At 50.1% G+C, this 25993-nt stretch overlaps 8 protein-coding genes across 8 annotated transcripts; 5 read left to right on the top strand and 3 right to left on the bottom strand.

The window, feature by feature from the left end:
• Positions 1 to 3503: 3503 nt before the first annotated feature.
• HER10_EVM0000489 (uncharacterized protein) lies at positions 3504 to 4595 on the top strand (the record flags this gene model as incomplete). The annotated part of the gene is made up of 3 exons (XM_035470269.1): positions 3504 to 3859; positions 3929 to 4106; positions 4161 to 4595. The coding sequence occupies 3 exons, from the start codon at positions 3504 to 3506 to the stop codon at positions 4593 to 4595; spliced, it is 969 nt and encodes a 322-aa protein (XP_035328768.1).
• Positions 4596 to 5755: 1160 nt separating this feature from the next.
• Positions 5756 to 6184, top strand: HER10_EVM0008192 (glyoxalase family protein; the record flags this gene model as incomplete). Its single annotated transcript, XM_035477724.1, has 1 exon — positions 5756 to 6184. The coding sequence occupies one exon, from the start codon at positions 5756 to 5758 to the stop codon at positions 6182 to 6184; it is 429 nt and encodes a 142-aa protein (XP_035329712.1).
• A 117-nt stretch (positions 6185 to 6301) lies between these two features.
• On the bottom strand, positions 6302 to 11018 carry HER10_EVM0005848 (fungal specific transcription factor domain containing protein; the record flags this gene model as incomplete). Its single annotated transcript, XM_035475451.1, has 13 exons — positions 10676 to 11018; positions 10174 to 10612; positions 9692 to 10115; positions 9065 to 9338; positions 8960 to 8994; positions 8834 to 8888; positions 8471 to 8745; positions 8397 to 8412; positions 8091 to 8306; positions 7562 to 8028; positions 7015 to 7502; positions 6611 to 6962; positions 6302 to 6532 (listed from the first exon to the last, which is right to left on the bottom strand). Exons 1-13 carry the CDS (start codon positions 10881 to 10883, stop codon positions 6302 to 6304), a joined length of 3480 nt encoding a protein of 1159 aa, XP_035329396.1. The 5' UTR covers positions 10884 to 11018.
• Positions 11019 to 12619: 1601 nt separating this feature from the next.
• HER10_EVM0001856 (GMC oxidoreductase) lies at positions 12620 to 14501 on the top strand (the record flags this gene model as incomplete). Its single annotated transcript, XM_035471591.1, has 2 exons — positions 12620 to 12847; positions 12897 to 14501. 2 exons carry the CDS (start codon positions 12620 to 12622, stop codon positions 14499 to 14501), a joined length of 1833 nt encoding a protein of 610 aa, XP_035328919.1.
• Positions 14502 to 14977: 476 nt separating this feature from the next.
• HER10_EVM0005002 (cutinase) lies at positions 14978 to 15842 on the bottom strand (the record flags this gene model as incomplete). Its single annotated transcript, XM_035474628.1, has 3 exons — positions 14978 to 15248; positions 15315 to 15526; positions 15642 to 15842. 3 exons carry the CDS (start codon positions 15840 to 15842, stop codon positions 14978 to 14980), a joined length of 684 nt encoding a protein of 227 aa, XP_035329288.1.
• A 4218-nt stretch (positions 15843 to 20060) lies between these two features.
• Positions 20061 to 21377, bottom strand: HER10_EVM0004797 (uncharacterized protein; the record flags this gene model as incomplete). Its single annotated transcript, XM_035474429.1, has 1 exon — positions 20061 to 21377. One exon carries the CDS (start codon positions 21375 to 21377, stop codon positions 20061 to 20063), a length of 1317 nt encoding a protein of 438 aa, XP_035329264.1.
• A 1095-nt stretch (positions 21378 to 22472) lies between these two features.
• HER10_EVM0000623 (uncharacterized protein) lies at positions 22473 to 23328 on the top strand (the record flags this gene model as incomplete). Its single annotated transcript, XM_035470396.1, has 3 exons — positions 22473 to 22566; positions 22619 to 23140; positions 23198 to 23328. The coding sequence occupies 3 exons, from the start codon at positions 22473 to 22475 to the stop codon at positions 23326 to 23328; spliced, it is 747 nt and encodes a 248-aa protein (XP_035328777.1).
• A 766-nt stretch (positions 23329 to 24094) lies between these two features.
• Positions 24095 to 25244, top strand: HER10_EVM0011563 (NAD dependent epimerase/dehydratase; the record flags this gene model as incomplete). Its single annotated transcript, XM_035480991.1, has 2 exons — positions 24095 to 24620; positions 24658 to 25244. The coding sequence occupies 2 exons, from the start codon at positions 24095 to 24097 to the stop codon at positions 25242 to 25244; spliced, it is 1113 nt and encodes a 370-aa protein (XP_035330109.1).
• Between the last annotated feature and the right edge of the window lie 749 nt (positions 25245 to 25993).

The raw sequence follows: 25993 nt of genomic DNA, 5'->3' as shown, positions 1-25993 counted from the left end.
GGTAGTTGGGTTCCAAGCTGTCCCTGAGGTAAAACGATGCTGGGTGCTTTTGGACACCGATTTAAGAGGACGCCGGGTCTGCCCGTGCGAATAAGCGCTACTTTAGCGCTGATGTTTACTTCGAGCCGGTGCTTTCGATCGTCTGGCGTCTCTCAACTGAGGCGCTAAGCGGTAGGATGTCACTCTGAGCTCCGAGACATCTCGGGTCAAATGATGTCAGATAAGGTAAGGTATCAAGCTAGGAAACATAATCAAGAAAAGCCAGACCGGCAGTCCATGCGATGCGATGTGTCTTCACTGCTTACATATATATGCTTTGTCGCCCGCATTGGTCTATATTGAAGCTTAAGTCATCCTCACCTCGACTCCAGCAATGAAACAGGATATTCCCGTGGTTGTCATCGGCCTCGGGCGTGGGCGTGGAATCAGCGACATTCCACCAATTTTTGAAAACACGCCTTACTACGTCGCTGCTTGCATGGACCTCACTGAGGTAGAAGAAGAGTACCGCTACAGCCCTCATAACCTTGCTGTCATCCTGCATAACCTTCATCCAAGGCCCCGGGCTCTCCTGATTGGCATCGCTGTTGACCCGTCTTACACACAACCTGTAGAGCGTGTCTGGAACGAGTATGTGGACAAAGTCTTGAAGCTCGAGAAGAATGATTCGAGAGGATGGCAGGAAAACGTCTGCGTTTCGGTTGGTACCTATTCTCCCATACAATACTGGCGTGATCGCTTAAGAGTAAAAGCTTCCCAGGACGCATTTTGTCGACCCTCAAAAACCCGAGACCTGGCCAGAAGTCAGGAGTACGTGGCAGAAGGAGATGTTCCGTCAGCTAGATGGGGCGTTCCTACCCAAGTGAGCTAGCCAGACACAAATGATATCTAGATGAAGCGAGTTGGGTGTCAATCACGAAATGAACTGCATCCAACACAATCTCATGTTCCCAGGGTTCTTCACTGTGAAGTACATGACGCACTGAGGAATCTGTCGTTGCAACTTATCCACGGCATCCTCATGGCCACTATTCAGATCATCTGGCAGCAAATCGGTCCGCCGACTGAAGGGCTGATCGCTTCTCATGATTATGTACTTCTCAATAGGTTGGATCAATCGCATCACTCGTCCCAATGAATGAATGGAGATCCAAGAGAGAGGACTCATAACATCATCTAACAAAAGGGACTCGCAACCTCTATAATAATTCCTTAGATGATCTCATCCCTTCTCGTAGTGATGTCAGAGCGACTTCAGCCGGAGTTTGTCAGCCTACTTGCTTACTTCGTTTTTGACATAAATCACCTCAATGGGACAGTATTGCCCGAAACCGGGTGCTCCAAGTCCAAGCGGCGAGTGTGGGTGGGAGCACAGAGCACTCTCGACCTGTGCCAGATCATTCGCAGAGCCTCAAGTAAGATTGATCGACGGTAGAATTGTTTTAGCTTTGTACGTTTACGAGAACGCGGGGAATATTCTTTTTGCCCTTTGCCCTTACGTTAGTCTGTTGAGTAACCGCTGATTACTCTTGGTCGTAAGGCTTAGCTTGAGCACATACCTAAGCTTATTGTATGTCTAACTAAAAGGTTCTCACCGTACCCGGCCTCCTTCGCGTTTCTCGGACGCCGTCTCGGTGTTTACCATCGCTTGACTGGGGGGTCCCCTTCCTTGACCGAAATTCTGCGTTCCCGTGTTGGATCACCAGAATTCTGATACGGGTAGTTCTCCACCTCAAAGAGCTGCTTCCGTGCTGGTCTAGACTTTCGCAGCGGCTACTTGCTTTTTCTCCCCTCGTTCTCTCCTGATTCCCTCCCGCTGTCTCCCAACCTCCGATCAAACCATGGTGCGGGGCACGAATCGCGTGATCAGATTAGGACCGCCTCGGTTTGCAGACCAGAACTCAAATGGGTAGGAGAGTCAGTGGAATCTCCCGCAGATGCCTGATTAGGACAACACGAAAATTACAGATCAACCTGTCAGCTTTGAGGATGCAAGAGATGATAGTTTCTGTCGACCGCACTTTTGATTATACAACGCAGTGCATGTACGCAAGCGAGGTTGCTTGTCAGGATCGATATCGTATCCGCCGGTAACCCCATCGAGGTCGAGGATGTCCGTTATGAGATCACTCAGATCTTGAGCTCCGACTAAGATCATAGCATCTGTGTGGTTTCCAATTCCGAGCCGTCAGAGGGGCCTAGTAACCCACCACATACGGGCAGTAGACGAACTCCGGTAGCGGTGTCTCAAAGTTTTGTAAAAGAAGAAGGAACGTGAGATGCGATAGGCGAGAGTGATCACAGAGACCATGATCATCATCTGTTCTTACAGTCATTGCATCGGATGGCCAGCTTGGGCCAAGGGTCCAACGGCCTCCAGGCGACGGCTCAATGACTTCACCGAACCCGAGGAGGTGGATGTGATGGGCAGTCAAAAAAGCCCGACGATGGAGGCTTTCTCCAACTGATCCCTTATTTGATCAAGCCCATGAACTCCCATTGCGCGAAATTACGGGCGGGGAACCCTGACGGCGGTCTAGACAATGGAAGACAAATAGATCCTCCCTCTTTCAGCCGATGCATGGCAGAAGCTACCCATCGTCTGGTGGCAGTCCCTCTCTATGGTGACGTAGAGTTGAAAGGGGAGATGGTGGGTGCACCCAGGACTTCATGAACGTTGCATAGCGAAAGCGACATCCCTATTTCATCACATCCCACCAATGGCCACCCTCTTCATTCCAAGAATGGAGGGTGGCATGGGAAGTAAAGCCCCCGTCCATCCCGAGGGAAGGTGCCAGGCATTTATTCGCGGCTCTTGTTGTTAAGGCATCCGTATGTTATATGGACCATAGGATCAGCAGATGAGTTGACGAAGTCTTCCCCTGTAGGTGACGACTTTAAAAGTATAAGTTGCGAGTCTACTCGGAAACATCAAGTGTCTGATTGGCCAAACATGTAAGATGGTGTCCAGAGCCTCCCACCCAACCGTGTTTCATGAGGGAGGTCTCAGCACCAGTTCGCGGGGAGCCCATAGTTCCCCACGGGGCCCCCAACTTGTATGCTTGTATGGGTTCAAGGGCATGGATTCGATGAGAAACTTTGTGGTTACAGACTGAACCCCGCGTGGCATCATGCTCGACCCTTGCTTCTGCCCAGAGATTTGGGATTCCCGCCGGCGCGATGGCCCGTCACAAAGTCGCCGATTCTATGAATTTCGGCTCTTTGGTCAATTTGGGGTCAGGCTGGCCGTTACCTCGTCTACCCTTAGCCCTGTTCGTCTATCAAGAGTCGTTCATACTGTAGCTGAATTTGCCTCGGCGTCACGGCTCGTGAAAGTCCCATTCTGAGTATTTACGTGATGGCTCATCCCACGATCTCATCCGCCATGTCCGAGCCAAAGATCCTAAAGCAGACAATTACCTATCACGGGTTTGTGTCATCATCTTCTCAGCAACTTTGCCCCATTCGTTCACTTACCGACTTATCCTAAATCGCCTACCAATATGAGGCTCTACATTCTCCTATCATTCCTGCTCTGCCTTGGCGTGGCCAGTGCCCAGATGGCCATGCCAATAACAGAGGCAAAAGGCCGCGGCGGCAGAGACAAAGACAAAGGGAAGGGAGGCAAAGGTGACAATCAGCCCGTCAGAGGAGGAGCTGCTGCCCTCCAAAACCAGATCGCAGATCTTCGAAAGCGGGTTGCCGAAGCCAATGATACAGTTGTTCCCTTCGAGGGAGGCACACTCAAAGGCTTGGTGGGGCTGCTGAAAGTGAACGAGGCGATTGTTACCCTTGGAAGTACCATCGATGTAAGCACAAAGTCCGCAGAGGCCACCAACACCCTACCGGCAAACGAATCGTAAGTCGCCGTTTCTTGAAAATTCTCCGATGGGAAACCGGAATGTCTGTGCTAACCCTGTCACTTCAGGACTCAGATCGGCACACAGTTCCTTAGCCTCCAGCCGGAGATCAACAACTTGTTGACTGAGGTCCAGGGTAAGCGTCCAGAGTTTGACAAGGCTGGCTTCAGAATCTTGGACGTGAGGAGTCTTATTCGCGACTCTGTGGTTATTCAAAAGGACAAGGCCGGAGATTTGGGTGGCGCAGTAAGTTAATCGTCTTCCGTGATCCAGAGGAGTGCCTGTCTGACTCTTGCCTAGTTTACCAAAGCGCTCGATCCGACTTTTCAACCCATCGCTACCCAGATTAGCGACCAGATTCAGGGCAACTTCACAGCCGCCATCGACGAGTATGATGGTCGTGCTGGAAAGATCAAGATCCCATCGAAGGCCGTGCCCGTGCTCACCGATCTTCTTGCCGGAGTGGCAAGAGCCCTTGGCGTCGGCGGCAGAAATAAGGCTCTTGCGGGTCCTGTCACCGAAGCTGAAGCTGCAGCTATTCCGATCACCAACTTTCCCAACGCGGAAGCTGCCTTTGCGGATATCAGTGCCGCTGATACACCCGAAGCAAACATCGCTGCTCAAGAAGCCCTCAGGGGAGGCGATGACTTTTCCAGACTTGGCCCCGATGAGAACGATCTCCGAGGCATTCCGCCCCTGGTACTTGCTGTTCTGCGCAGATATGAAATTATTTAAGGAGGCGACATATATGTGTTGAAGCGATGGTGTTTTTCTTGCCGGCTACAGCTGCCAATTTGCGGCGACGATTACAGTTCTCAAGTGCGCGATGATGAACGCAGTGATGAATCTACGAGCCTTTTAGTTATTAGTTAATACCCTATGATGAACACACGGGTTATTTCTGAAATATGATCTTTTGAAACACTCCAGAAGTCGTGCTATTATCCTTCGCAAACATAATTTTACAGCTCCTGTTCATCAGAAATGGGGCTCCCATCAACTGTCTAATTAAAGGCGACGAAGGCTTGAAGGAGATCAATGCCCTATCGCTAATGCGATGCTCTGAATATTCTTGGCCCGCGACTCTTGGCGGGGATCCCTATTTTCGAACTCTTGGAAACCCCGCGCGCGCCGGCGCCGAGCCTATTATCACCGACGTTATTGACTCGGACGGCATAAGAGTTTGCTAATCCAGGAACAAACGAAGTTAGTTTGAGCTGCTCCTCACGCGGGGCACTTCCGATGACGGGCCAGTCAGCAGTGCCGGGTGACTCTTGCATTTTGAGTTCGGTCCACCTGACCCTTCCTCAACTACATCTAGTCTACGAAAACGCGGAAGCATCCCGAGCTAGGCCACGTTTGGCCAATGAATTAGAGTTACTATCTTGGCTTGCTGATGATGCCGATGGAGAAAAGTCTCGGATGAAAAAGAGGGGAAATGCCAAAGGAGGAGGCTGAAAGAGACAGGCCAAGAAGAAGAAAAGAAAAGAAGTATCTCCCTCACGCGGATGGGCTTGGACTCGAATGTGACCATGACGTTCTCCATCCCACCCACCACAACCTATTCGTCTGAAACTTCCTCCATGTAGTGCCGGTGGTCCGGTTTAGAATTTTCTTCACCGCTCTCTTAACACAACAAATTCTTCACGCGGCACATATGTTGACATCAGTCATCGATCGGCCTTCGGTGTCCGCTCACCCAACCCATCTGATATACTTGTGCTGCCCCAACTGCCCTAACGCGGAGTGCATAAAGAAGGAGGGAGAAGCCGCGTTGATCCGTGCGATCAGGCAGACCCTAGTCTCGAATACCACGCAGTGACAACATTAACGCATGTAATTATCCCATCGGGGACTGGGCAAAAGGTTACGCACCAAACACCGAATTCACGTAAATGGCCGAAGGCGAGGGTATCGGGTCGGCTTGGAAGATAATCCCGTCGCTTAGCTCGCGGGATATCGCTGCCACAGTCGACTTTTATACGAGCGAGCTGGGGTTCACCCTGGGCGGAACCAAACCCGAGAACGATGATGACTCTTCGCTCTACTTTTGCTCCGTCTATACAGGAAACAAGGCTGCTGCCAACATCTACTTCTTCCTGTGCGAACCAAACGAGTTCCATCCTGGAGGAGTAATGATCGCTTTGGGCACGGCAGGTCTGGACCAGTTCCACGACCTTTTGGTGTCCAAGGGGAAAGTCGAAGTTGTCGAAGCTATCCGAGATACGCCTTGGGGTTACCGTCAATTCACTATCAAGGATAACGATGGCAATCGTCTGACATTCTTTAAGTTCCTGGAGGGAGGAAATCCAGGAACCGACTGATTTCACAATGTTATGCACGTCGACTTAGGCTGCCTGACTGGACATGGTAATTGAATTTTGATATCTTGCGGGATGTACCACGTAACGCGAGTTTATTGGGTACAATATCATCATACGTCAAGAGGGATGTCCATATAATGGATCCGAGGAAATCGGGAATTCATGCTGAGATGTCGATTGGTCCATGTTGTTCTGAGCGCTCATAGTGTGGAAGAACATGGGATCCAGGTCGGGGACCCAGCCTTCGAAGAGATTCATTACGTCAGTTCCGATGAGCGGACTGGGGACAACGGCGGGTGCTTCAATATCCATACATCCCGTCATAGTCGAATTAGAGGCCAAGTTCATCTGTAATATTTCCGTTAATGATATATTGCCCCTGCGAAGTACTGCTCGCTGACGGTGTCCAGTGATAGGTTTACTTACCGTCGAGAAGTCCGTGTGAATGTCCGTTGAAGCGACGTCATAATCGGGTTGCTGGGGTAGTGACCATTGAGGCTGCGTAGAGAGTGCCTGGAATGCTTCAGATGGCGCATGTGGTGTAAGGCCGGTTGGACTCCGTCCGTTGACCTCGTTTACATAACTTCGAGCGATCTGTGCAAACTCGCCAACCATGGATCCTGGTATCGCACCATTCGAGATCATTTCCATACGGCTGCAGTGGCCCTTTACCACGTCAAGCAACGCCAAGTTGGTTGCTGTATGAATTTGCCGAGGATTATGAATGACGAGATCGAATAAGACAAAAAAAGCCATGATGGGAATTGTTGCCATCATCCTGTAACGACCTATGTTAGTCAAGGCACACTGGGATCGGAAGTGCGACTTACCACATGGGGGTGTAAGGTGACATGTCTATTATCGAGATCAATTCTAGCAAGGAACGAGCGCTGTGCTCTACGGTGTTCAGAGTGTCATCTCGACGAGAACAGTCTGTAGAGTTCTCTGACACTGGCAAGTACCTCAAAGCCATTCGAGAGATCGTGAGGAGGAAACTGTAGTAGAGAAAATGAGTGACTAGAGCAACTGTACGCTCTTGGTCTTCAACGATTGAGTGAGGTTTGACCCAGCCACCTGGCCTGAAGCCGTTGTCCGGCAGTGAGTTCCTCCAATCTTCGAGCTCGTCTAGAAGCTGATCGATGATGTCCAGGTGGTACTCCCCGGGATTGTCGGATACGCCAACAGAGAAGAGTGACGTGTTTGCCCGGGATAGCAGACGCGCGTGGCTGACGAAACACAGAAACCAATCGAAGCCGCCAGAGAAGAAGGATTCGGGTGTGGATGGAACGGAACAGGATATATCGCAGTCCATGATTGCCTTTCCCGGGATGTCAGTCGTGAGAAAGAAAAACCAGTCAGTCAAGGGACTGAGCTCACAGATGATCTACCATGATGGAAGCTGTTGATCTTTTCCAAAGAGTAGAAGACCCAAAAGGTCCGCCGGAATGCGTCTGCTGCGGCTCCAACAAACTTCGCGTCGGCGAGGTTCTGTGCTCGCCGAGCAGCTTCTGACATGAGGACGTGCTCCAGCACGATCCCAGCAATACCAAGCGAGTATATCATCATTGCTACCACAGCTTGGAAAGTTGTAAGAGTGTCTGGTAGCATGATCAAATCGGCAAAGTTGGCTAGAGCGATGGAGAAGAACTTCCATGCATCACCTTCCCCAGGCTCGAAAGACCCACCACCGTCGTATTGACAACCAAGAGCCAGAACGGAATGATAGAGGCATATCCATGACTTGCTTTTGGGTGCAGAGTGAGGCTGATCTTGACTAAAAGCAGTCCTTTCGAATGCGTCGCGGTCAAGGAACGGGAACCGAGGGTGTACTTGCTCAAAATATACTGCTTATGGTAAGCTCATTGCAAGGTAACAGTGATAAGGGTGGGAAAAGAGTGCTACTCACATTTGACATACTTTGCGAGAAGAGCTTTGTCGTCAAGGCAAGCCGGGCGCTCAGGTTGACGATTCAAACTACAAGCACGAAGTTTGACGAACCTTCCGCGTTCCTCAACAGCGCTTGCAATTCGCCCGACGAGTTCATGAACTTTCTCATGACCGAGGCATTGTGCGAGGGATTTCAATCTCCCTTCAGAAAAGAAGGTCAAATTCTTTGTGCCACCTATGACTTATTGGTCAGGGCGTCATTGAATAAGGTATGTGAGTTGGTAGGGAGGGACATGGGATTTCCCTCAGAGGACATCACACTTACCAAAAATACCATAGCCCTTTTGGCAGTGAGCAGACGTTCAGGACCTAAAGTGGGGGCATTCAACATGGGCTTACTTTGACATAGTTGGAGGCTTCGGCAGGCCTAGTTGATCTCGGAGCTTTACGGGCTCTATCAAGTACTCGATCCACGTAGAGTTCCGGAATTCGGTGCGGAGCGGGCCGTCGGGCATTTGGATCGGGAGTGGATGATTTCTCCGAGATTGTCGGATCCGGTGACTTGGATGCCGGTGTTGGCAGTGTTGCGAAGTCTAAAACCGATACGGTGCACCCTTGTTGTATCTCATCAGGCGTGCCGGAAGATCGGCTGGTAGGAAAAAATTGTCTTTGAACTAATCGTCCGTAAGATTGTTAATGAGTCCTCAAGAGCCCCGAAGACGTTGAGAAGAATTGCCTACATGGCAACCAAGGAGTACGTACTGTTTGGTCTGCGGGCCAGTTTTCTTACGCCGAAAACGCACTCACTCTTCCTTCTCTGCGAAAATTGTGTCAGTACAGGCATCGAAAGAGACTGCGAGAGTTATGCCGATAGTTTCTAAATCTTACTGTGCAATTGGTACAAGTTCCAGATGACCCTGGGCCTGATTTGGTAATTAGCTACCATTCCTTTCAGATATCTGCACATGTCGACGCAACATCGAGCACACCTACCTGGACATCGAACTTTGCGCGACGTGCATGCATCGCACGACTTGTGGGTTCTAGAACTTGAGGCGTTACTGGGCATATTCGGTAAAATCGTCGTCCAATACGGGCTGGATTTCCGAAAGAAGACGAAAGTAGAAAGAAGGAAGCCGAAAATTTGTAAAATCTCGGGGCCGTCGCGAGACGTCATGGCAAAGACGAGTCGAACGGCCACGCAGACACGGCCCGTGCTAGTCGGCGTCGGGTCCGGTTTTCCTAATTGGGTAACCGTTACCGAGGCCTCGGGATTTTATAAGAGGCGGCGCCGAGTGACGCCATGCCACTTAATTGTAGTTTATTGCTGTCTACCGTATGAAGGTTTCTCAAAGAAGCTTAAAGAGGAGCATTTAATATAATGCCATGTGTTCAGTCCAAAAGATCTGACAACCTTCGTCAATTGTCCAAGTATAATATGCGCGCTTGGGCATTGATTGATAGTCTCGCACTTGGCCACCTTCATTGCCTTACTCAACCACAACTAAGCCCACAGCGGTCGGATCAAATGATCAATTTTAGTACGAATGAAAATTTCGGATCTCTTGGTAAATGAACGAATCAAGCCTCTTGGTGAGACACGGTCCACTGCGTTTCTACCTGTATAACTTTATCTCTGCCCAAAAGCTCTTGTTCAGGGGTCAAGCGTGACTCGAAGTCATCCCCACTATCATCGTTCTTTCCGTTACGTCCGAACGAAGCAACCTCTGACCTATAGTGTACATCGTTTTCCGGAGAGTATATGGTAGACAAAACGACAGTATCAGATGCGCTTGGATGCGATCGTCTGAACTTATTCGAATTGTTGTAGCCGCTGGCGTCCGAAGGCCCGTCGAGCTTTGAAGCACCCCGCCTAGCTGTGCACCGCGAGTACAGTGATCCCAGCATCGGCATGCTAACGCATATGATACCCAAATTTGGCTCCAAGGTCGACCAAAAGTCGGCCCATATCATTGTTTCAGTCAAATTCTGGAGATCGAGGTTGGTGAGACTGACAATGCGGATGATGGCAACTACGCTGACTCTGTTTCGTTTTCTTGTTAGTTTACAGCCAAAAGGGAGGGACACAAGGGTAGCCATACATCAGGCCTGTTGAGAAGACGGCAATGATACCAAGTTTGGCCGGCGTACTCATCTTGAGTGCCCAGACAGTCGATATCGGCAATGTCAAAATCATGATGTCTGTAATGACATTGAAGGCACCGATGGCGATGAACGATGCTATCTGATTCCCACACTTGCCCGTGACGGCTGGATTATATGTTGCCTCGAATGGATGGCATATCAAGAAGACTTGCAGGATGTTGGCCGTTGTCCAGACCATAACAAAGCCCATTGCGAATTTTGTCGCGGTTCGGAGTCCTGGGTTGACAAAGACTCGAAGGTAGAAGAACATGACGCTGAGTTTGATGGTGCTGATACATGTCGCGAATATGAACTCGTAGGCAACTAGAAGCTTAAGGATAATGACGATATTTGGAAGGGTGTCTGTGATCGGGTAACCGATACCCATGGGCGACCCTGATTACAGGTTCGTCAGTTTCATTCAGAACGACGTTCTCCGCTCTGGGGCCGAGTACTCACATAAGCCTTGGATTACCAACATCCCGATGCCCTGAGGCACCGCAAGGAGAATGAGGAGATCATCCCACCACAACTTAGCTCCCGAGGAGAAGCGTGCGAAGAAACGGAGTGTGACTATGAGGACTGCGAAGAGAACCAAGACGCAGTTCACGAGAAGATGAGCCTTGACTATCGGCAAGGTTGAAAAGCTGACAGCATGGAGCGTCATGGTAGCGGGCAGGAGCAAGAACTACCCAGAAGGTGTTGTCTACATCTCGCCTCAAAGAGACTGGAGGAAATATCGTCGAGCGCGATCATTCGGATTTGGACAGAACCCAAAACAAAGCCAAGAAACCAACCCATCATCTTATTTTGCACTCTGAAGATATTCTGCTGTTAAACATGCTAGACACGGAGTCTTGAAGCTCGCTAGAGCCCCTGCACGTTTTACTGGTGCCGACCGATCACTGGTGTTGGTCCTGTCACTGTGAGGCGACCTAATACGGGAACGAGTACCTCCGCATCACAGCAAGCGGAAATTGCCATGCTCGTATGCGGCACAGCTGCCCAACATCCGCTGATCTTACGTTCACGCTAGGCTCAGGTTAGCCAGAGTCTTCAGCGACTATGCCAAGCTGACCGAAATAATGCAGCCGCTGGAGACCGCAAGACGGAACGGGTTGAACTTTGTTACTGCCGCCGAAAGAGTCTAGGCCTTGACAGTGAGAGGTGATGCCACAAATTTGGCGTCTCCTTGCGACTATTCGAAGTTTAACGAGGCCGGCTACTGCAGCTAGCGTGACTTGACACTTCATTAATATCGGCCACAGAAAAATGGTCCAGCCGCTTACGCACAATGTTCAAGCTCCCGGCGCTTGCCAGCAAGAGGATAGGAATAAGCCAACCAAGCCAGCGACAACTACTTGATTCTTCATAACCGCTTCACTGCGGACCAAGACCAATGTATGCATTCTTCAAGAGTCGCCCTCTGCACCGTTGGTTGGGACTGTTGGCACAACACGCATGGTACGATAGGTGTTGCTAGCGCTGTAGCTTTCGGAATACCTGCAGCAAATCCCCTGCAGTGATCCACTGACTTACGCCATCCACACAAAAGTTCTGCGCCGATCCGTGTCTTTCAAATGAATTTGCGGCGCGGGGAGTTTCGCCGCGGGACAAGATCCGTGGTGCCGTCCCTAGCTCCAACCGTTAGATGGACTTTGCTGGGGTTGCGGGACATCATCCATTTCTGGGTTCACTGACAAGCTCATGGTCAGCAAGGTGAAATCTGTTAGACAATGCGCACTGGGGATAACGACGCGTCTTGGATGCCTCTATGAATCAAACTGAAAGGTGCCTGAATCCTCGGAACCGAACACGTAACAGAACTTCTACTTCGACCTTGTCAAATTGAGGATACAAATGTGGACTTGCGGAAGGCTACAGACCTGGGGAGCAGGCTAGGTACATGCATCCCCATATCCACTTGTTCAAGCCCGTGTTAGTGGATAGACACGACTTCCAGTTGTAAATGGTTCGCAAAGTGAACCTCGCTTTCGGTCTGCGAGTAAAATTGACACCGATGTGCTGTGCCTTCTTCGAATAAGATCGCTCATAGCTCATAAGCTGTTCGCCCGGAAATAATGAAAGCGTGATGAACTCTGGCACGGTCGTATTGGTATTCTCTCCGAAAGACAACCAACGAATGCAACCAAAGACTGCGATAGTGGATTCTGACCAGGATATTGCGGATAACTCTCCCAGCAGAGGCTAGATCCATGCAGTTGGCTGAATGTGTGCCTACTTGCTTACTGTGGAATGCTGATGGCCATCCACCCTAGTATCGGACACCAGGCGAAGTCACGTCAGTTGAGACAAGAAAACCCCCTTGTGCAAGCTGAAGTTCAAGTCTTTCTTCTCTTTGTAATCTTAACTAAGGTCGTCAAAAACTCGGAAAAAAACACCATGTCTTCTTTCCAAGATCTCGATTCCTCTTTCGACTACATTGTTGTAGGTGGTGGAACAGCAGGTCTAGTTGTGGCTTCTCGCCTTAGCGAAGATAACAGCACTCGTGTCCTAGTTGTTGAAGCTGGTGCCGACAAGAGCGCAGACCCTTTGGTCCTGACGCCTGGCTTAGTGGCAGGCGTCTATGGAAAGGATGAATATGACTGGAATTTCACCTCAGTGCCTCAGGTGAGCCAACCCCTTTATCGGCCGCCTGCAATCATCTGACCTTTGCTAGCCTGGTTTGAACAACCGAAGAATTAACCAAGCACGAGGCAAAATGCTTGGAGGCAGCTCTGCCTTAAACTTCATGTTGATGCTGTATCCATCAAGGGGAGTTCTAGATGCCTGGGGTGCGCTGGGCAACGCCGGCTGGAGTTTCGACGAGCTCACGCCTTATTTCCGCAAGTTTGGCACTGATCATCCTCCTCCCCAGTCCGCAAAGGACATAGTTGGGCTGGACTACCACGATCAAACTTTGAGTGGAAAAGGCCCAATTCAGGTCTCCTTTGGCGAAGGCTACAGCTCTATGAACGCTGCGTGGATGAGCACATTCGATAAGCTTGGCCTTGGCGTGACTGGTGATCCTCGGAGTGGGAAGACCTATGGTGCTTTTCAGAACCCGTGCAGCATTGATCCGGAGACCAAGACAAGAAGCTTCGCGGCGAGCGCTTACTACACACCGGAAGTGGCTGCACGACCGAACCTGGTAGTCTTGACCGAGACACAGGTCAAGAAAGTCATCTTTGATACTGCCGGAGACGGTGTATCTGCGACTGGCGTTCTCATTGTCAGCAAGACCGGCGAGGAGAAGATAATCGAGGCGAAAGGGGAAGTGATCCTTGCTGCAGGAACTCTCCAAACACCTCAGCTATTGGAGCTGTCCGGCGTTGGTGGGAGAGACTTGCTCGATAGCCACGGCATTCCTGTGGTGATTGACAATTCCAATGTTGGAGAGAACTTGCAGGATCACCCAATTGTCTGCCAAAGCTTTGAGGTCAATGAAGGAGTGCCGTCAGCGGATGTTCTCCGAGACGGAAACATTCTCAACGCCGTTGTCGGCCAGTACATGGCCACGCGTGAGGGCCCACTGGGCCAGAGCACAATTAGCGCTGCTTACACGCCTCTCGCCGACAACAACGGGCTGATGTCAGAAGAGGCAAAGAAATCTTTTCTGGCTGCACACGTAAAGCATGCGAGCTCGCCGACTGGGAAGCTTGTGCGCTCTCTTATCGAGACATCGGACGAGCCAAGCAGCGAATACCTGCTTTTCCCATCTCAAATCACGATTAATGATCATCCGGCCAGCATGGCCGAGTACATTTTGCCTTCCAGGCCGGAGAACTACATCACTGTCATGACGGTGTTGAATCATCCATTTTCTCGGGGAACGGTCCACATTACTAGCCCTGATTTCAAAGTGTTGCCGACGTGGGATCCGAAGTACAACTCGAACCCACTCGACCTGGAGCTTCTGGCCCGCAACGTTCAGTTTGTCGAGCGAATCGTGGGCACTGAACCTTTCAGCTCGCTACTCAAGCCTGGAGGGAAACGTTTGCCCGAGTTGATGGGTGACAACTTAGAGACTGCTAAGGAGATTGTGCGTCAAAGACAGATTTCGGTGTTCCATGTCTCGGGCAGTTGTGCCATGATGCCACGGGAGGATGGTGGCGTTGTTGACGCGCGACTGAGGCTCTATGGGGCGAAGAATCTTCGCATTGTCGATGCCAGTGTCTTCCCGATTGAGCCTTTGGGCAACATCCAGAGCACTGTTTATGCAGTTGCCGAAAGGGCAGCTGATATCATAAAAGAAGATATGATGACTGCTAGAGCCCAGGGGTAAGGGAGGGGTTGAAGAATTGGGGATGAGCTGCTGTCACAAATCATCGCAAAGGTACTCAGACAATTTCAATAATGTAGTACGTACCTTGCTCAAGATTCGGTACGTAATGCATGTACTGTTAGATCGGATACATGAAGTGACACTAAGCAGTCGTGTGAGAGACTGGACGAGTGTCTCAGATATCGCTGTCCTCACTCTTGAGCATCAGACATACTGACAGTGAGTTTGAATCTTGGATGGCCTCAGCCGTAGTGTAGTAGGATCAGGATCGGGAGAAGTGATCAAGTGTGGCAAGATGCTTTAATTGTGGTCAACACCATCTACAATATCAAAACATGATCCAGTAGTTCCAGCTATCCCAGCTATCCCAGCGCCATCCTCGCTTGCTGTGTGCTCCTCCGTGTTGTTCTCTAAATCAAAACTTGTAACAAATGGTACTAGACCACGGAGAATTAGTGTGCAAGTTGTGGTAAATATCAAAGATTGCCGATCTTTCCGGTCAAAAAGTCAACTGCCTCGGGAACATGGCGTTCATAGTCAAGGTGAGCAGGCGTGATCTCGAGGGTGCCAGTGCACACCTTATCGCCTTCATTACAAATGAGTTTGAGTTTGTCTTTGGGGAAGTTGGGGATCTGGCCCTTGTCCTGCTGATTTTGGGTATCGCCATAGGTGACGACTCCCAGAATCTTGCTCTTAACTGAATCAGGGAGGTTCTCAATTGCGCGATGTGCGGTGGCAGCTCCTTGACTATAGAAGACTCCATTGTCAGTCCCAAGTCGTTGATCTTGCACTAACCCGCAGCACACTGCATACCTATAACCTCCAGCCACGATCTTTGACTTGTCGCACTTATTGGTAGCATCGGTCAAAAGCCGCTTCATCTCATCAACACCGACGGGATCAGCTCCTCCGGGGAGGAAGTTGGTGGTGAGACCAGCGGCGTAATCAACTTCTTCTGTCGCCACTTTGTTTTCGCCGTACTTTTTCTTCAGGCCGTCTGAAGTTGGAGGTCCAACGGTCGACCCCTGGAAGATTTGACGTCAGTCATCTGATGTGTATGTGCGTTTCCCCCTCATGCACATCGCGAATACGGCCTAGACTGATCCGGACACGGGACTCCGAAGCGCGGCGGGGACTTACCATGTTTCCGACTTCCGTAGAACCCCGGGCGAAGATGAATATGACATCACGGCAGCCTCCTTGCGTGTATTCCTTTGCGATTGTTCCGGTCTGGCGGCTCTGGAGTTGAGCTGTGGTATCGACCTGGGCGCGGTGGATTAGGAAAATTGGACTACAGAGTGCGGTGGCAGTCAAAGTGAATATGGTAATCTGAGGCTTCATCTTGTGATATCGCAATGATAGCGGTTGTAAAGTTTGGTGTATAATATATAGGTATAAAGGAAAAATGGCTGGAGTATGCTGTCGTTTGAGGTAGGTTTGCGGTGCCAAGTTGGCTTACATATCGATGTTAGTTGGCCTTGCAGACCTGTTTTATATCTGAAATCAGTAGTTAGGCCATCCTTATCGATGGATCTGGAGACTCGATAAGTACCTTCGGCCAAGAAGGCGAATTTGATGTCTCATGCCTTGGTCTGGGAACATACACCGATTGAGGCTTCATACGTAGCGATGACGCTCACGCATTATGAGACCGGTGGGAGGGTGCTAATATTTCACAGATCACGGCTACTACATAGACTTCCCTCGTAACCTCACCACCACAACGCAGCCCGGCTGAATGGGGAATGGAGATCGAAACATCAGATGGTCGACTCTGCTACAAGCAGTTAAAGGCGCGGGCTTGATGAGATAGTTCAGGCCTTGAATGCTTGGGCATCAGGACATGAGGGCTAGTACTTTACAAAAAGTTCTCTTCATTGACATCGATGAAAGGATACCCTTGCGACGGACTTTCGGTTTGTTCAGTAATCGTCCGTGACCGTACAGAGATGGCTTTCTGTGCCAAGAGCTCTTCCGATCACCTCGTAGCATTAGATACGAGGCCTCATAAGACTGGATTTATCGACTGCAAGCGATGACGTCGGTACTAGTTGTTCCGATCAGTGGCGAGTGTTGCGATGACGACAGACCATTGATGTTAATATCAAACATGGCTTCATTGCATATGGTAGTTTGATTCCCGTGTCCGAAGAAAGTTGCTACTAGTATTCATGAGCCAAGGTAGCACAAGGATGTAGATTGTAAAGCTAAAATAAATAACCACCCACGAAGATTACTCAAAAAACCTACCCAACAGGTGCTCGGTGGTGCTTATGGGACCAATACCGGTCCCTCGGCCCACCTCTTGAGGTGATGGCATTTCTTGAGATAGTCAATCATGGACTCGTTCTTGAGCCTTTTGTTCTTTCCTATGAGCTTCCACCCAGACTTTGAAATTCCACTCCATTTCTTGACTCTCTCGTCACGGTCCTCCCAAAAGCTTTCAGAAGAGAGTTTAGGTTGGTCCTGAAATCTACCAACAAGAAACCATAGTCGAATTTACGGGTGAGGCAGCGCAGCGACGAAGGCATTCCTGTAGACCCCTTTCTCATTGGTGTAAGACAGCACAGCTCCGCTGCGTACTAGTCTCTTGACAGCTTGAAGCCTGCCAAATGTACAAGCTGCCATGAGACTGCTACCTTGTGAACACCCTTCCATGTTCGGATCAGCTTTATAGCGTAGCAGTTGTTGGAGACCAATGTCTTTTCCATACAAAGCTGCGACACACAAAGGACTATAGCTGTCTTTGGTCTTTTCGTTGAGATATTTCCGAGTTCTCGGATATCTTTGAAGAAGTCGCCAGAGTCTATGCAGAAGACCAGGGGTATTGCCCATAACAGCAACAGACAGAGGATTGCTAGTACTAGAACCTTCCGCGAACTGTAAGCAGCCGGTGTTGAGAACGTAAGCAAGTAGGCTTGTTTTCATGGGCCCCTCTTCGGCCTCGAACTTGTCAGGGCTTAACAATTCGAAGTCGTGTAAGGCTGGTTCGAGCCCCCTTTTCACGAAATAGTTGCAAATTTCGACCGCCGTGTCTTTGTCACTTAAAGCGTATTGTAAGGCCGTTTTCCCGGCATGATCAGTCATCAATGCCACTTCTTTGCTTTGATCCAAGACTTTGATCATTTCCATGTTGCCTGCCGATGCTGCACGCATGAGAGCTGTTTTGGTTTCGTCATCGTAAAATCCCAAACTCGCACCTGCCTTCACCAAAGACCGAACTGCTTTCGTCGAGTTGAGCTCAGCTGCTAGCATCAATGGAGATCTTTGGTGTTCATCCAGAACATCTACATCAGCTCCATATGAGAGAAGTAGGTTTAAGGATGCCTGACAAGACGATAAGACGGCATAATGAAGCGGAGAGCCCTGGAAGGCTTTCCCCCGACGCCCCCTGGCCCAATAAATTTCTTTCTGAGAGATTGAACTGACAGCATTGATGATGTCAGATGGACTCTCAAGCATGAGTGCTGTAGATGTCCTACGCAAGGACCAAGAGCGCATCATTGAGCTACGAATTTAGATGATCAGTATTGTCTTACTTGTAGTTTTAATCACGAAAAGAAACGGAAACTAGAGAATTAAGCAAACGACTGGCAGCGAACCTGAACTGTTGGTTGTGGTCTTTGAGATTGGCAAGCAAGAACTTCATCGCCTCTGAGTTTAATGCGAGAGCCGCGACGTGAAGTGGATTGAGATTTTCGTCTACCCACTCAACTCCTTGACGAAGAGATTCTTCCAGTGCCAACTTAATGATGTCTACTCCCATATTTTTATGGATGATCAATGAGACCACGCCACGCAGTCCAGAAGGAAGGTAATTGCAACCGGATAACTCTACGTCTGCACCCCGGGATAGCAGCCACTTTGTCATCTGCTTCCTGCCAAGAAGAATTGACGTGACTAGTGGACTCCGAGGGCATCTCGTGCAATCAGGAAGTTCCACATCCACAGACAGCCTCTGGCTAGTGATGGCCTTTAGAAGCTCGAAGTCGTCATGCTGGATGGCGAAACTAATTATGGCTGCAGATGGCGGTAGCATTGAAACCCGGTCACCAAAGGTGAGGGTGGGAACCATAGCTCTCTCCCAACCGAGGTCTTTCACTGATGTCTTGGCCAGGGTGTGTACCGGGCTCAACGGAGAGAGAAGAGTTGCGATGTCCCAGGATCGGTTTGCAATTGCGCAGTCTAATGGTGTTTGTGACCTTTTGTTCCTAATGGACGTGTCAAATCCGGCTGCGAGAAGACTCTTGATTGGACCCGATGCTCCATAAGAAGCAGCAATATGAAGAAGTGTGTTGCCGCCAAAGCCTTTCGTGAGTAATTTATCGCTTTTAGGGGAGCAGGGCGCTTTGTCCTTGAGAAAAGCGTGGAGTAAAGCCTCGACAGCTTTGGTTCTTCTTGGCTGTTTAAAACCACTGAGAGGTTTAGTCAAGTCTGGAAATGGGAGACGATATTTACTTTTCACATAAGCCCCTGATTTGCTGAACATGAAGGTGCGAATAGTTCCAAAGGCGTAGTACAAGCACTCTTCGAAATCCCGGGTCCCTGAATCCGTCGTCCTTTCGATGAGAGAAATGCACAATTCAGGGTGACCAATTGCGGCTGCAAGCTGCAATGGTGTGAAGTCTTGCGAAAGAAGAGCTGCTAGCACGCCCTCAGCTGTGGATTTGGCTTGGGCCGCTCTGTCGCGTTCTTTGCTATCCTCAAGCCAAGGATTACGCAAGACACTGCTGTCGGCGCTTTTGTGTCTCAAAGTTGACCCAATCGCCAATTCTATGAGCGACATAGAACCTGAAGAATGGAATAAAGACTGGAACATTTCCGACTCTGTGTTGTTTTGCGGTTGTGACCAAAGTTTGCCGTGGCTATCGGGGTTAATGCGAGTACCAAAGAGTCCGCATAACCGAGCCGTCGAATACAAGTAGAAATGGTCTCCGATGAACTGGTCAATTATGCGGTTCATATTCAACTTGAGATCTAGGAGTGGATCTATTTTGGCCTTTGTTGCTTTAAGAACGAACATCTTGAGAGAAAAGGTTGAAAGCTCTTCGTCGGCCTTCTGTCGATTAAACTTGAAGAAGCTGACATCAGACTCATCGTCAATGCTCATGAGATATTCCTTTACGGTGAAGTGAGCTAGCTCTATCACGGGTACGGAATGATAGCGGTCGATTGCTCGGGCTTTCCGAACCAGACTACTGCATTTCCTGAAAATAGCGTCCTCTTCAATGAGATCATCAGGACCGAAGTCACTATGAGGAGAAGAGGCGAAGGATACCGCTTCTCGCATCTCAGCCAGTGTCATTTGACTCGGTGCGATTGTCCAATGCAGGACTCTTCGAACAAGATTCTTGGTTTCGACGCTCGAGCGACAGACTCTCAACAGTAGCCGGTGGTAGGTCTCTGGAAGCGTCGGAGGTAAGGAGTCCAAAGCTTCCCGGCGGGCACGATTCGTGCTCAAATCACATAGATAGTCTAGCTGACATGATACCCATCGAAACCTGCGCAGTGGGGCATGATTAATGACCGATAAAAGAATGCAAGAGGCGTTTCTTTTGCTTACATTCCTTGAGCTCCGTTGACGAGCCCACGTCGGATCTCTTCGGCGAACAGAGGATTCTGAATGCTGAGATTACGCAGTTGCCTTCTGTTGGCCATTTCAGCACGGATATAGAGTTCAAGGTCTTCCGTATGAGCTGAGATTTCGATATGGGCGAAGTCATCAGCGATCGCTTCTCGAATATCTTGTTCGTCTCGACTGAAAACCGCGATACTGGCGGCCGAAGAGACCTCAAAAAGAAGCCCGATAGCCTCAGATACCTCTGTCATATTATCCCCGCATTCGTCGACACCGTCGATGACAATAAAAACCTTGTCGAAAGCTGAAATGATGGTAGAGATCAAGTCAATAAGTTCTTTTGGCTCAGGCTCTGCATGAAGGCCGCTCTCCGGTTTAAGTCCCTCGTAGTACTCCTCAAGGATACTGAACGCCTCATCATTCTGTTGACCCAACTGGGCAGCTATCGTGCACAAGATATTGAGAAGCTTCTGGCTTTCACTGTTCTTGTAATCGCAATAGAAGAACGCAACTGCGACTGACTGGTTGCTCTTTTGCAGGACTTCCTCGATGACCACACCAGAAAGAATAGTCTTTCCAGCTCCCGGGATACCGCTTAACCAGAGGCCGGAATGAGGGAGGCCCATCCACTTTAGAAATGTAGAGTTGCTTTCCGTGAGCCATAATCCAGTTAATGGTTGTCGCAGTCGACTTGAAGTTTGCAAGTCTACCTGGGGATTCACCTTGAAAAAGTAATCGATGATTTCACGCCGCTTATCGTCACATTGAATTCTCGTCTGGATGGCAGTCAAGCGTTCCATCTTCTTGCTCAAGGAACCCAGGCTTCCGATTATGCCGTCTTGCTTTTCCAAACACCTCAACATACCCTCCAGAGTGTCTGTGGACAGTGCTAAAGAAATAGTGTTTCTGTGGCCTTCAATTTGCGCAAGCAGCCCATTGGTGTCGTTTGAGGAGAGAGGCCATTTCAGGCTGCGATACATTGCTTGACGTCGACTTCCTTCATCGAATCCCAACAATGGCTTTTCTAGTCGTTTTTCGACGGCAAGAAGAGTCTCGCGACAAGCGTGGAGATGTTGTGCTTTGAATGCTGAAGTCGAGCTCTCTTGTTCGAGTGACGAGGCGAGAAGCGCAAGATTTTGCAACACGCCGGACAAGTTTCGTGTCTGGTCTGCCAAGTCTTTCACAGCTTTCTCGGCGCCCTTGGCGTCCTTGACGAACTTAGAGACTTGCTGGAATACGGATGCGGATAGTTGGACTATACCGGCAATGCTACCTGCGATGGAGAGAGGATCTGACATTGCGATGCCGAGTTCTCAATATGGCTTCGCGGGCACGAAATGGGCATGAAGTTGTAGAGATTGAGGATTGACCCCTCAAAGGCGGGGGCATGGCGTGGTTGGCCATGAAGATGGCCTGTTGGTAGCAGTAAGGCTCTGGGGCGCAGCTGGGCACATTGATAGGCAGATCACGTTGCAGATAATCCCACTCGGTCTGCCTGCATATCACCCCTCCACTCACTCATCATTTTGATTCGATTATGTTCGCATAGTGCTGCTTAACAGCGATGAGTTGACGTTCCAATAGCGTGATTATTCGATATGCAATTTTGTGGATCTCTGGTCTTTTGCCCCTTCAAGGCGCAGAAGCGCAGATGTACACAGTAGTGCAAGATCAGTGTAACATTGTGAAGAAAGTAGGCTATATCGCATACTTGGCCATGTGCAAGGTTCATGCCCTCAGACTATCAAGCAGTAAAGCTTTGCGGGCATGGCTTCGAGGTACAGGTTTGATTCATCACGAGAACAACTATGCGACCAGTGTTGATGCTTTCCACGCCTATGAAATGCGACGATTTGTGTTGATGTAGCTAAAATGGGCTGCCGTAAACGGCGCTGGACGGACTTTCGGTAGATAGACGGCATCAAGAATAGCTTAAACAGCCCCCAAGGGCAGAGCGGCAATCTCAAGAGTCCGAATTCGTTCACAACCGCATATATAAAGGTGCATATATATACTGAAAGTAGAAGGTGGTGGATCACCACGAGTCAAAAAGATGAGTAATTCGGACTCCGTGTGTGGCTGCTTGCCTGATGTTGCACTAAATTTAAGTTGAAGTAATTTCCAGAATACGGGGTCCCGATCCACCCGCATCGCAATTCGGTCCTCGGCCGTGGAGCCGGCCATCGGGCAGCCCGGGGTGGCCCGTGTCTCTTTCCTGATTTGGAGGTGTCCCCCGGTCAAAATCGGTCTTTCCGCCGATCAAGGCGGAAGCATATCTAGAATCTGGATGCCCATCTGTTGCTAAATCCTGCAGATCACTTTGTCTAGTCGGTCCTTTCGCATCCAACTACCAGTCGTTCGTTTGTTCGTGTTGTTGATTTTGCCTAGCCAAGATGCGCGTCACTCTTTTATCTTTCGCCCTTTTCACAACCTCGGTTCTGTGTCAAGATGCTGAACATGCGTGGCAGACACCAGGATCTAATGATCGTGAGCAGAGGACGCCCTTAGATGGCATCACGACTAACCTCGATCTCCCTAGGCCGCGCCCCATGTCCACTCCTGAACAGTCTCGCAAACCACGGCTACCTCCCCCGAAACGGCCAAAACATCTCCGTCGACGCACTCATCGAAGGCATGCACGCCGGACTCAACCTCCGCGAAGACGCCAAGCTCTTCTTCCGCCTACAAGGGAACAAAGCTCTCGAGGCATCATCAACCGGAAACAAAGACACCTTCCACCTCAACGACTTGAACAAGCACAATCTTATTGAGCACGACGCGTCGTTGAGTCGAGCGGACATCTACTTTGGTGACAACTGGTCCTTTAACCAGACGATATTTGACGAGACCAAGTCATACTGGCCTTCAGAAACAATCTCCATCAGCGACGCTGCCAAGGCGCTCGTTGCAAGGCAGAAGAGCGCGGAGAAGATCAACCCAGAGTACAAGCTGCCACTTGACGGATACACCAACTCTTTGGGGCAAACGGCTATGTACCTTGGTCTCTTTGGGGACTATGATGATGGAAATGCCAACAGAGCCTGGGTTGAGTACTTCTTTGGTAAGCACAGCTTACTATTGCTGAAGCCGTCGAGAAAGCTAACGTCGACTTTCACAGAGAACGAGAGACTGCCGTTCGAGCTTGGCTGGCAGAGGCGTTCGGATGACGACAAAATCCCTGCCACCGGCATTCTGGCCCTTACTACGAAGGTTGCGGTTCACTATCTTGCAGCAAAGATTGGCCTATAAGAGGCCGCTTCATAATGCGGGGGTTAATAAAAGAATTATAAAGAAGCCATCTAATAGCTGGAACGGACGTCATGTTGACAAAGTTACCGAAGCGAGGTCCGATTTGTGATCTAACATACAGGATAAGGCTCGAACTCTAAGGTAGGCCATGATGAACCTTGAACCAGCTTCGGCGAATCATAACGAGAGTTACTGTCCCATAAACCTCGGGCTCGGGATCTTACGATATCAAGCGGAGAGCTTACACCATTGGTGCCCGAAATATTCCCTACAGTGGACGTTGGTCATGCGAAAGTCCAAGTGATTGTTGGTGCTGCTCAACCTGTTGGTTCACCAACAACATTCATGCATCACACCATCCTTAAAACAGCAAGTGCAAACCCTTGGAAGTGGAGAAAGACGGACTGCAATGACACAAAAGCTTGCAGAGTTGGGTCGCGCGAGCGGAGCGCGGAGTCCGGTCCGGTGGTCTCTTGACGGTGATTGATCGATGCTCTCTAGGGTCCGTGGATTCTTCAGCGGGCTGAGAATCGAGGGGTCTGTTGGTTTCGTCGGTTTGACTTTCTGGGAGCGTCTCTGGCGGTCTATAATGCTGGGCGATAACAATGAGCCCTCCGCAGAGGGTTGTCTCGCCTGTGGTCATCTTTGAAGCTGGGGGGTTTACCTATATGAAGGCCGAATTCCTGCTTCAACCTCTAGACACTTTGGCCAACTCGTCCGTCCTAACTCATTGTATCGAGAGCAGCTTCTCATTCATCCATTAATCATGTCAGGTTCAAACTTACCACCAAAGATCCTTCTGAGCGGCGCAACCGGCTATGTTGGCGGTTCCGTACTCCACCACCTCCTCAAACACCCTTCCCTCACTTCCATCATTACCTCTTCCTCTCCAATCACGTTACTAGTCCGCGGCGGTCTAGACCGCGCAGCAAAGCTTACGGACTCATACGGATCACTTGTGAAGCCTGTGTCCATCGTCTCTTACGACGACACCTTGGCCCTGACAGCCCTTGCCTCCGAGCATGACATCGTGATCAACGCAGGCTCAGGTTTCCATCCGCCCTCGGCAGAGGCCTTCGTTCACGGTCTCGCTAAACGCAAGGATCGGAACGGAGGACAACCGGTCTGGATCATTCACACGTCGGGCGCATCCAATATCGCGGACAAGCCCTTGACTGGAGTGAACAGGCCTGATGCTGAATACGAAGACGCCGTTGCCGAGAAGGTGTATGAGTTTGAAGAAGCCGAAGACGCAAAAGATCCGTATCCTCAACGGACCGCAGAAACTAGCTGTGCTCCGAGTTGGGGAAGAAATCGGTGTCAACGCAGTCAGTATTCAGTCACCATGCATCTTCGGGCCCGGATCGGGGCTCTTCAACAAGGCGGGCTTGATGATTCCCATAATGACGGGCTACGTGCTCGAAAACGGCTGTGGATTGACTTTGGGCGATAAGACGGGCTGTATCGACTACGTTCACGTCTCCGACCTCGCGGACCTCTACGTTCTGTGTGTCCTAGACATCATCGAGCGTGGCGGGGCCAATGTTCCCAAGGGCAAGAAGGGGATCATGTTTCCGACCGTGGGGAGGACGTTGACGATTGATATTCCGCGAAAGTGTCTCGACATCGCGTTTGCCACTGGGAATCTTCCCAAGAAAGGAGGGCCGCAGGAGAAGATTGTGAGGAACGTCAGCCTTGCGGAGGCGGCGGAGACGTGTGCTGGGAATATGGATGTTGCTGAGACTGGGTATGCTGGGCATCGCAAGACAAAGGGGACTGTGGCAAGGGAGAAGTTGGGATGGAAGCCTGTTTATGGAGAGGAAGCTTGGTGCAAAGACTTTGAGACGGAGTTGAGGGCTGCCTTGAATGGGCAGAGACCGCACACGATGGGGAACTGTATCGCTGGCACGAAGTGAGGTGACTTGAAAGTTCCTTGAAAGTCTGCTGAAGTATTTGGCTCTAGCGAATACATGTATGGATTACTTGGACTCAAGTCTGACCTCCATACCAAACGACGGAGGAGCGGCCAAATCGATTGTGAGGTGCAATAGTACATGTAATCGCAACGCTGCTTAGGCTGGGTCTTCATCGCATGCCATGCAGATCCCGGCGTCACCTGTGTAGGTGGTGTTGATGTGAAGCCGTGTCCTGTTGCACTGAATAGTCTGCCATTCCGTCTCATAGTAGCCACAGCCGCAAGAGTAATGCATCCGCCATCGTTGTTTACACATATCTGAAGGTCTTGGCAACTTTGAAAACCAGGTGATTAGCATTGGTTCGAGCAGCTTGTCTGATCGCTGTGAGTGATGACCCTCGAGACTTATGAAGGAAGAGACAGGACTGCACTTCGGAAAGCGGATGATTGTGCATATGCTTGTGTTGTTGATTGCGGTTTCACGATAGTTACTAGAGCTCCAGGTGAAGTCGCGGCAGGAGAGGTGCTGGGTGCCAAAGGCCACAATTTCGGTGAGAGCCTGACTCTTCTGCCAAGCGATTGATTTTAGCCCGTTAGATTACTGTGATAGTGATGATGACCGTCTGACGCATATCCAACATTATGTTGATTGGTTACTTTGTTGACAATCAGCAGTGGCGCGCTCGTGGTGGGTGCATAATCATAGTCTCATGACATCTAAGGCACGCCAGCTGGTGTTATTACCGATGA

Source organism: Colletotrichum scovillei (genome assembly GCF_011075155.1).
Source record: "Colletotrichum scovillei strain TJNH1 chromosome Unknown Contig00009, whole genome shotgun sequence".
Lineage (NCBI taxonomy): Eukaryota > Fungi > Ascomycota > Sordariomycetes > Glomerellales > Glomerellaceae > Colletotrichum > Colletotrichum scovillei.
This window is presented reverse-complemented; position numbering and strand designations above follow the sequence as displayed.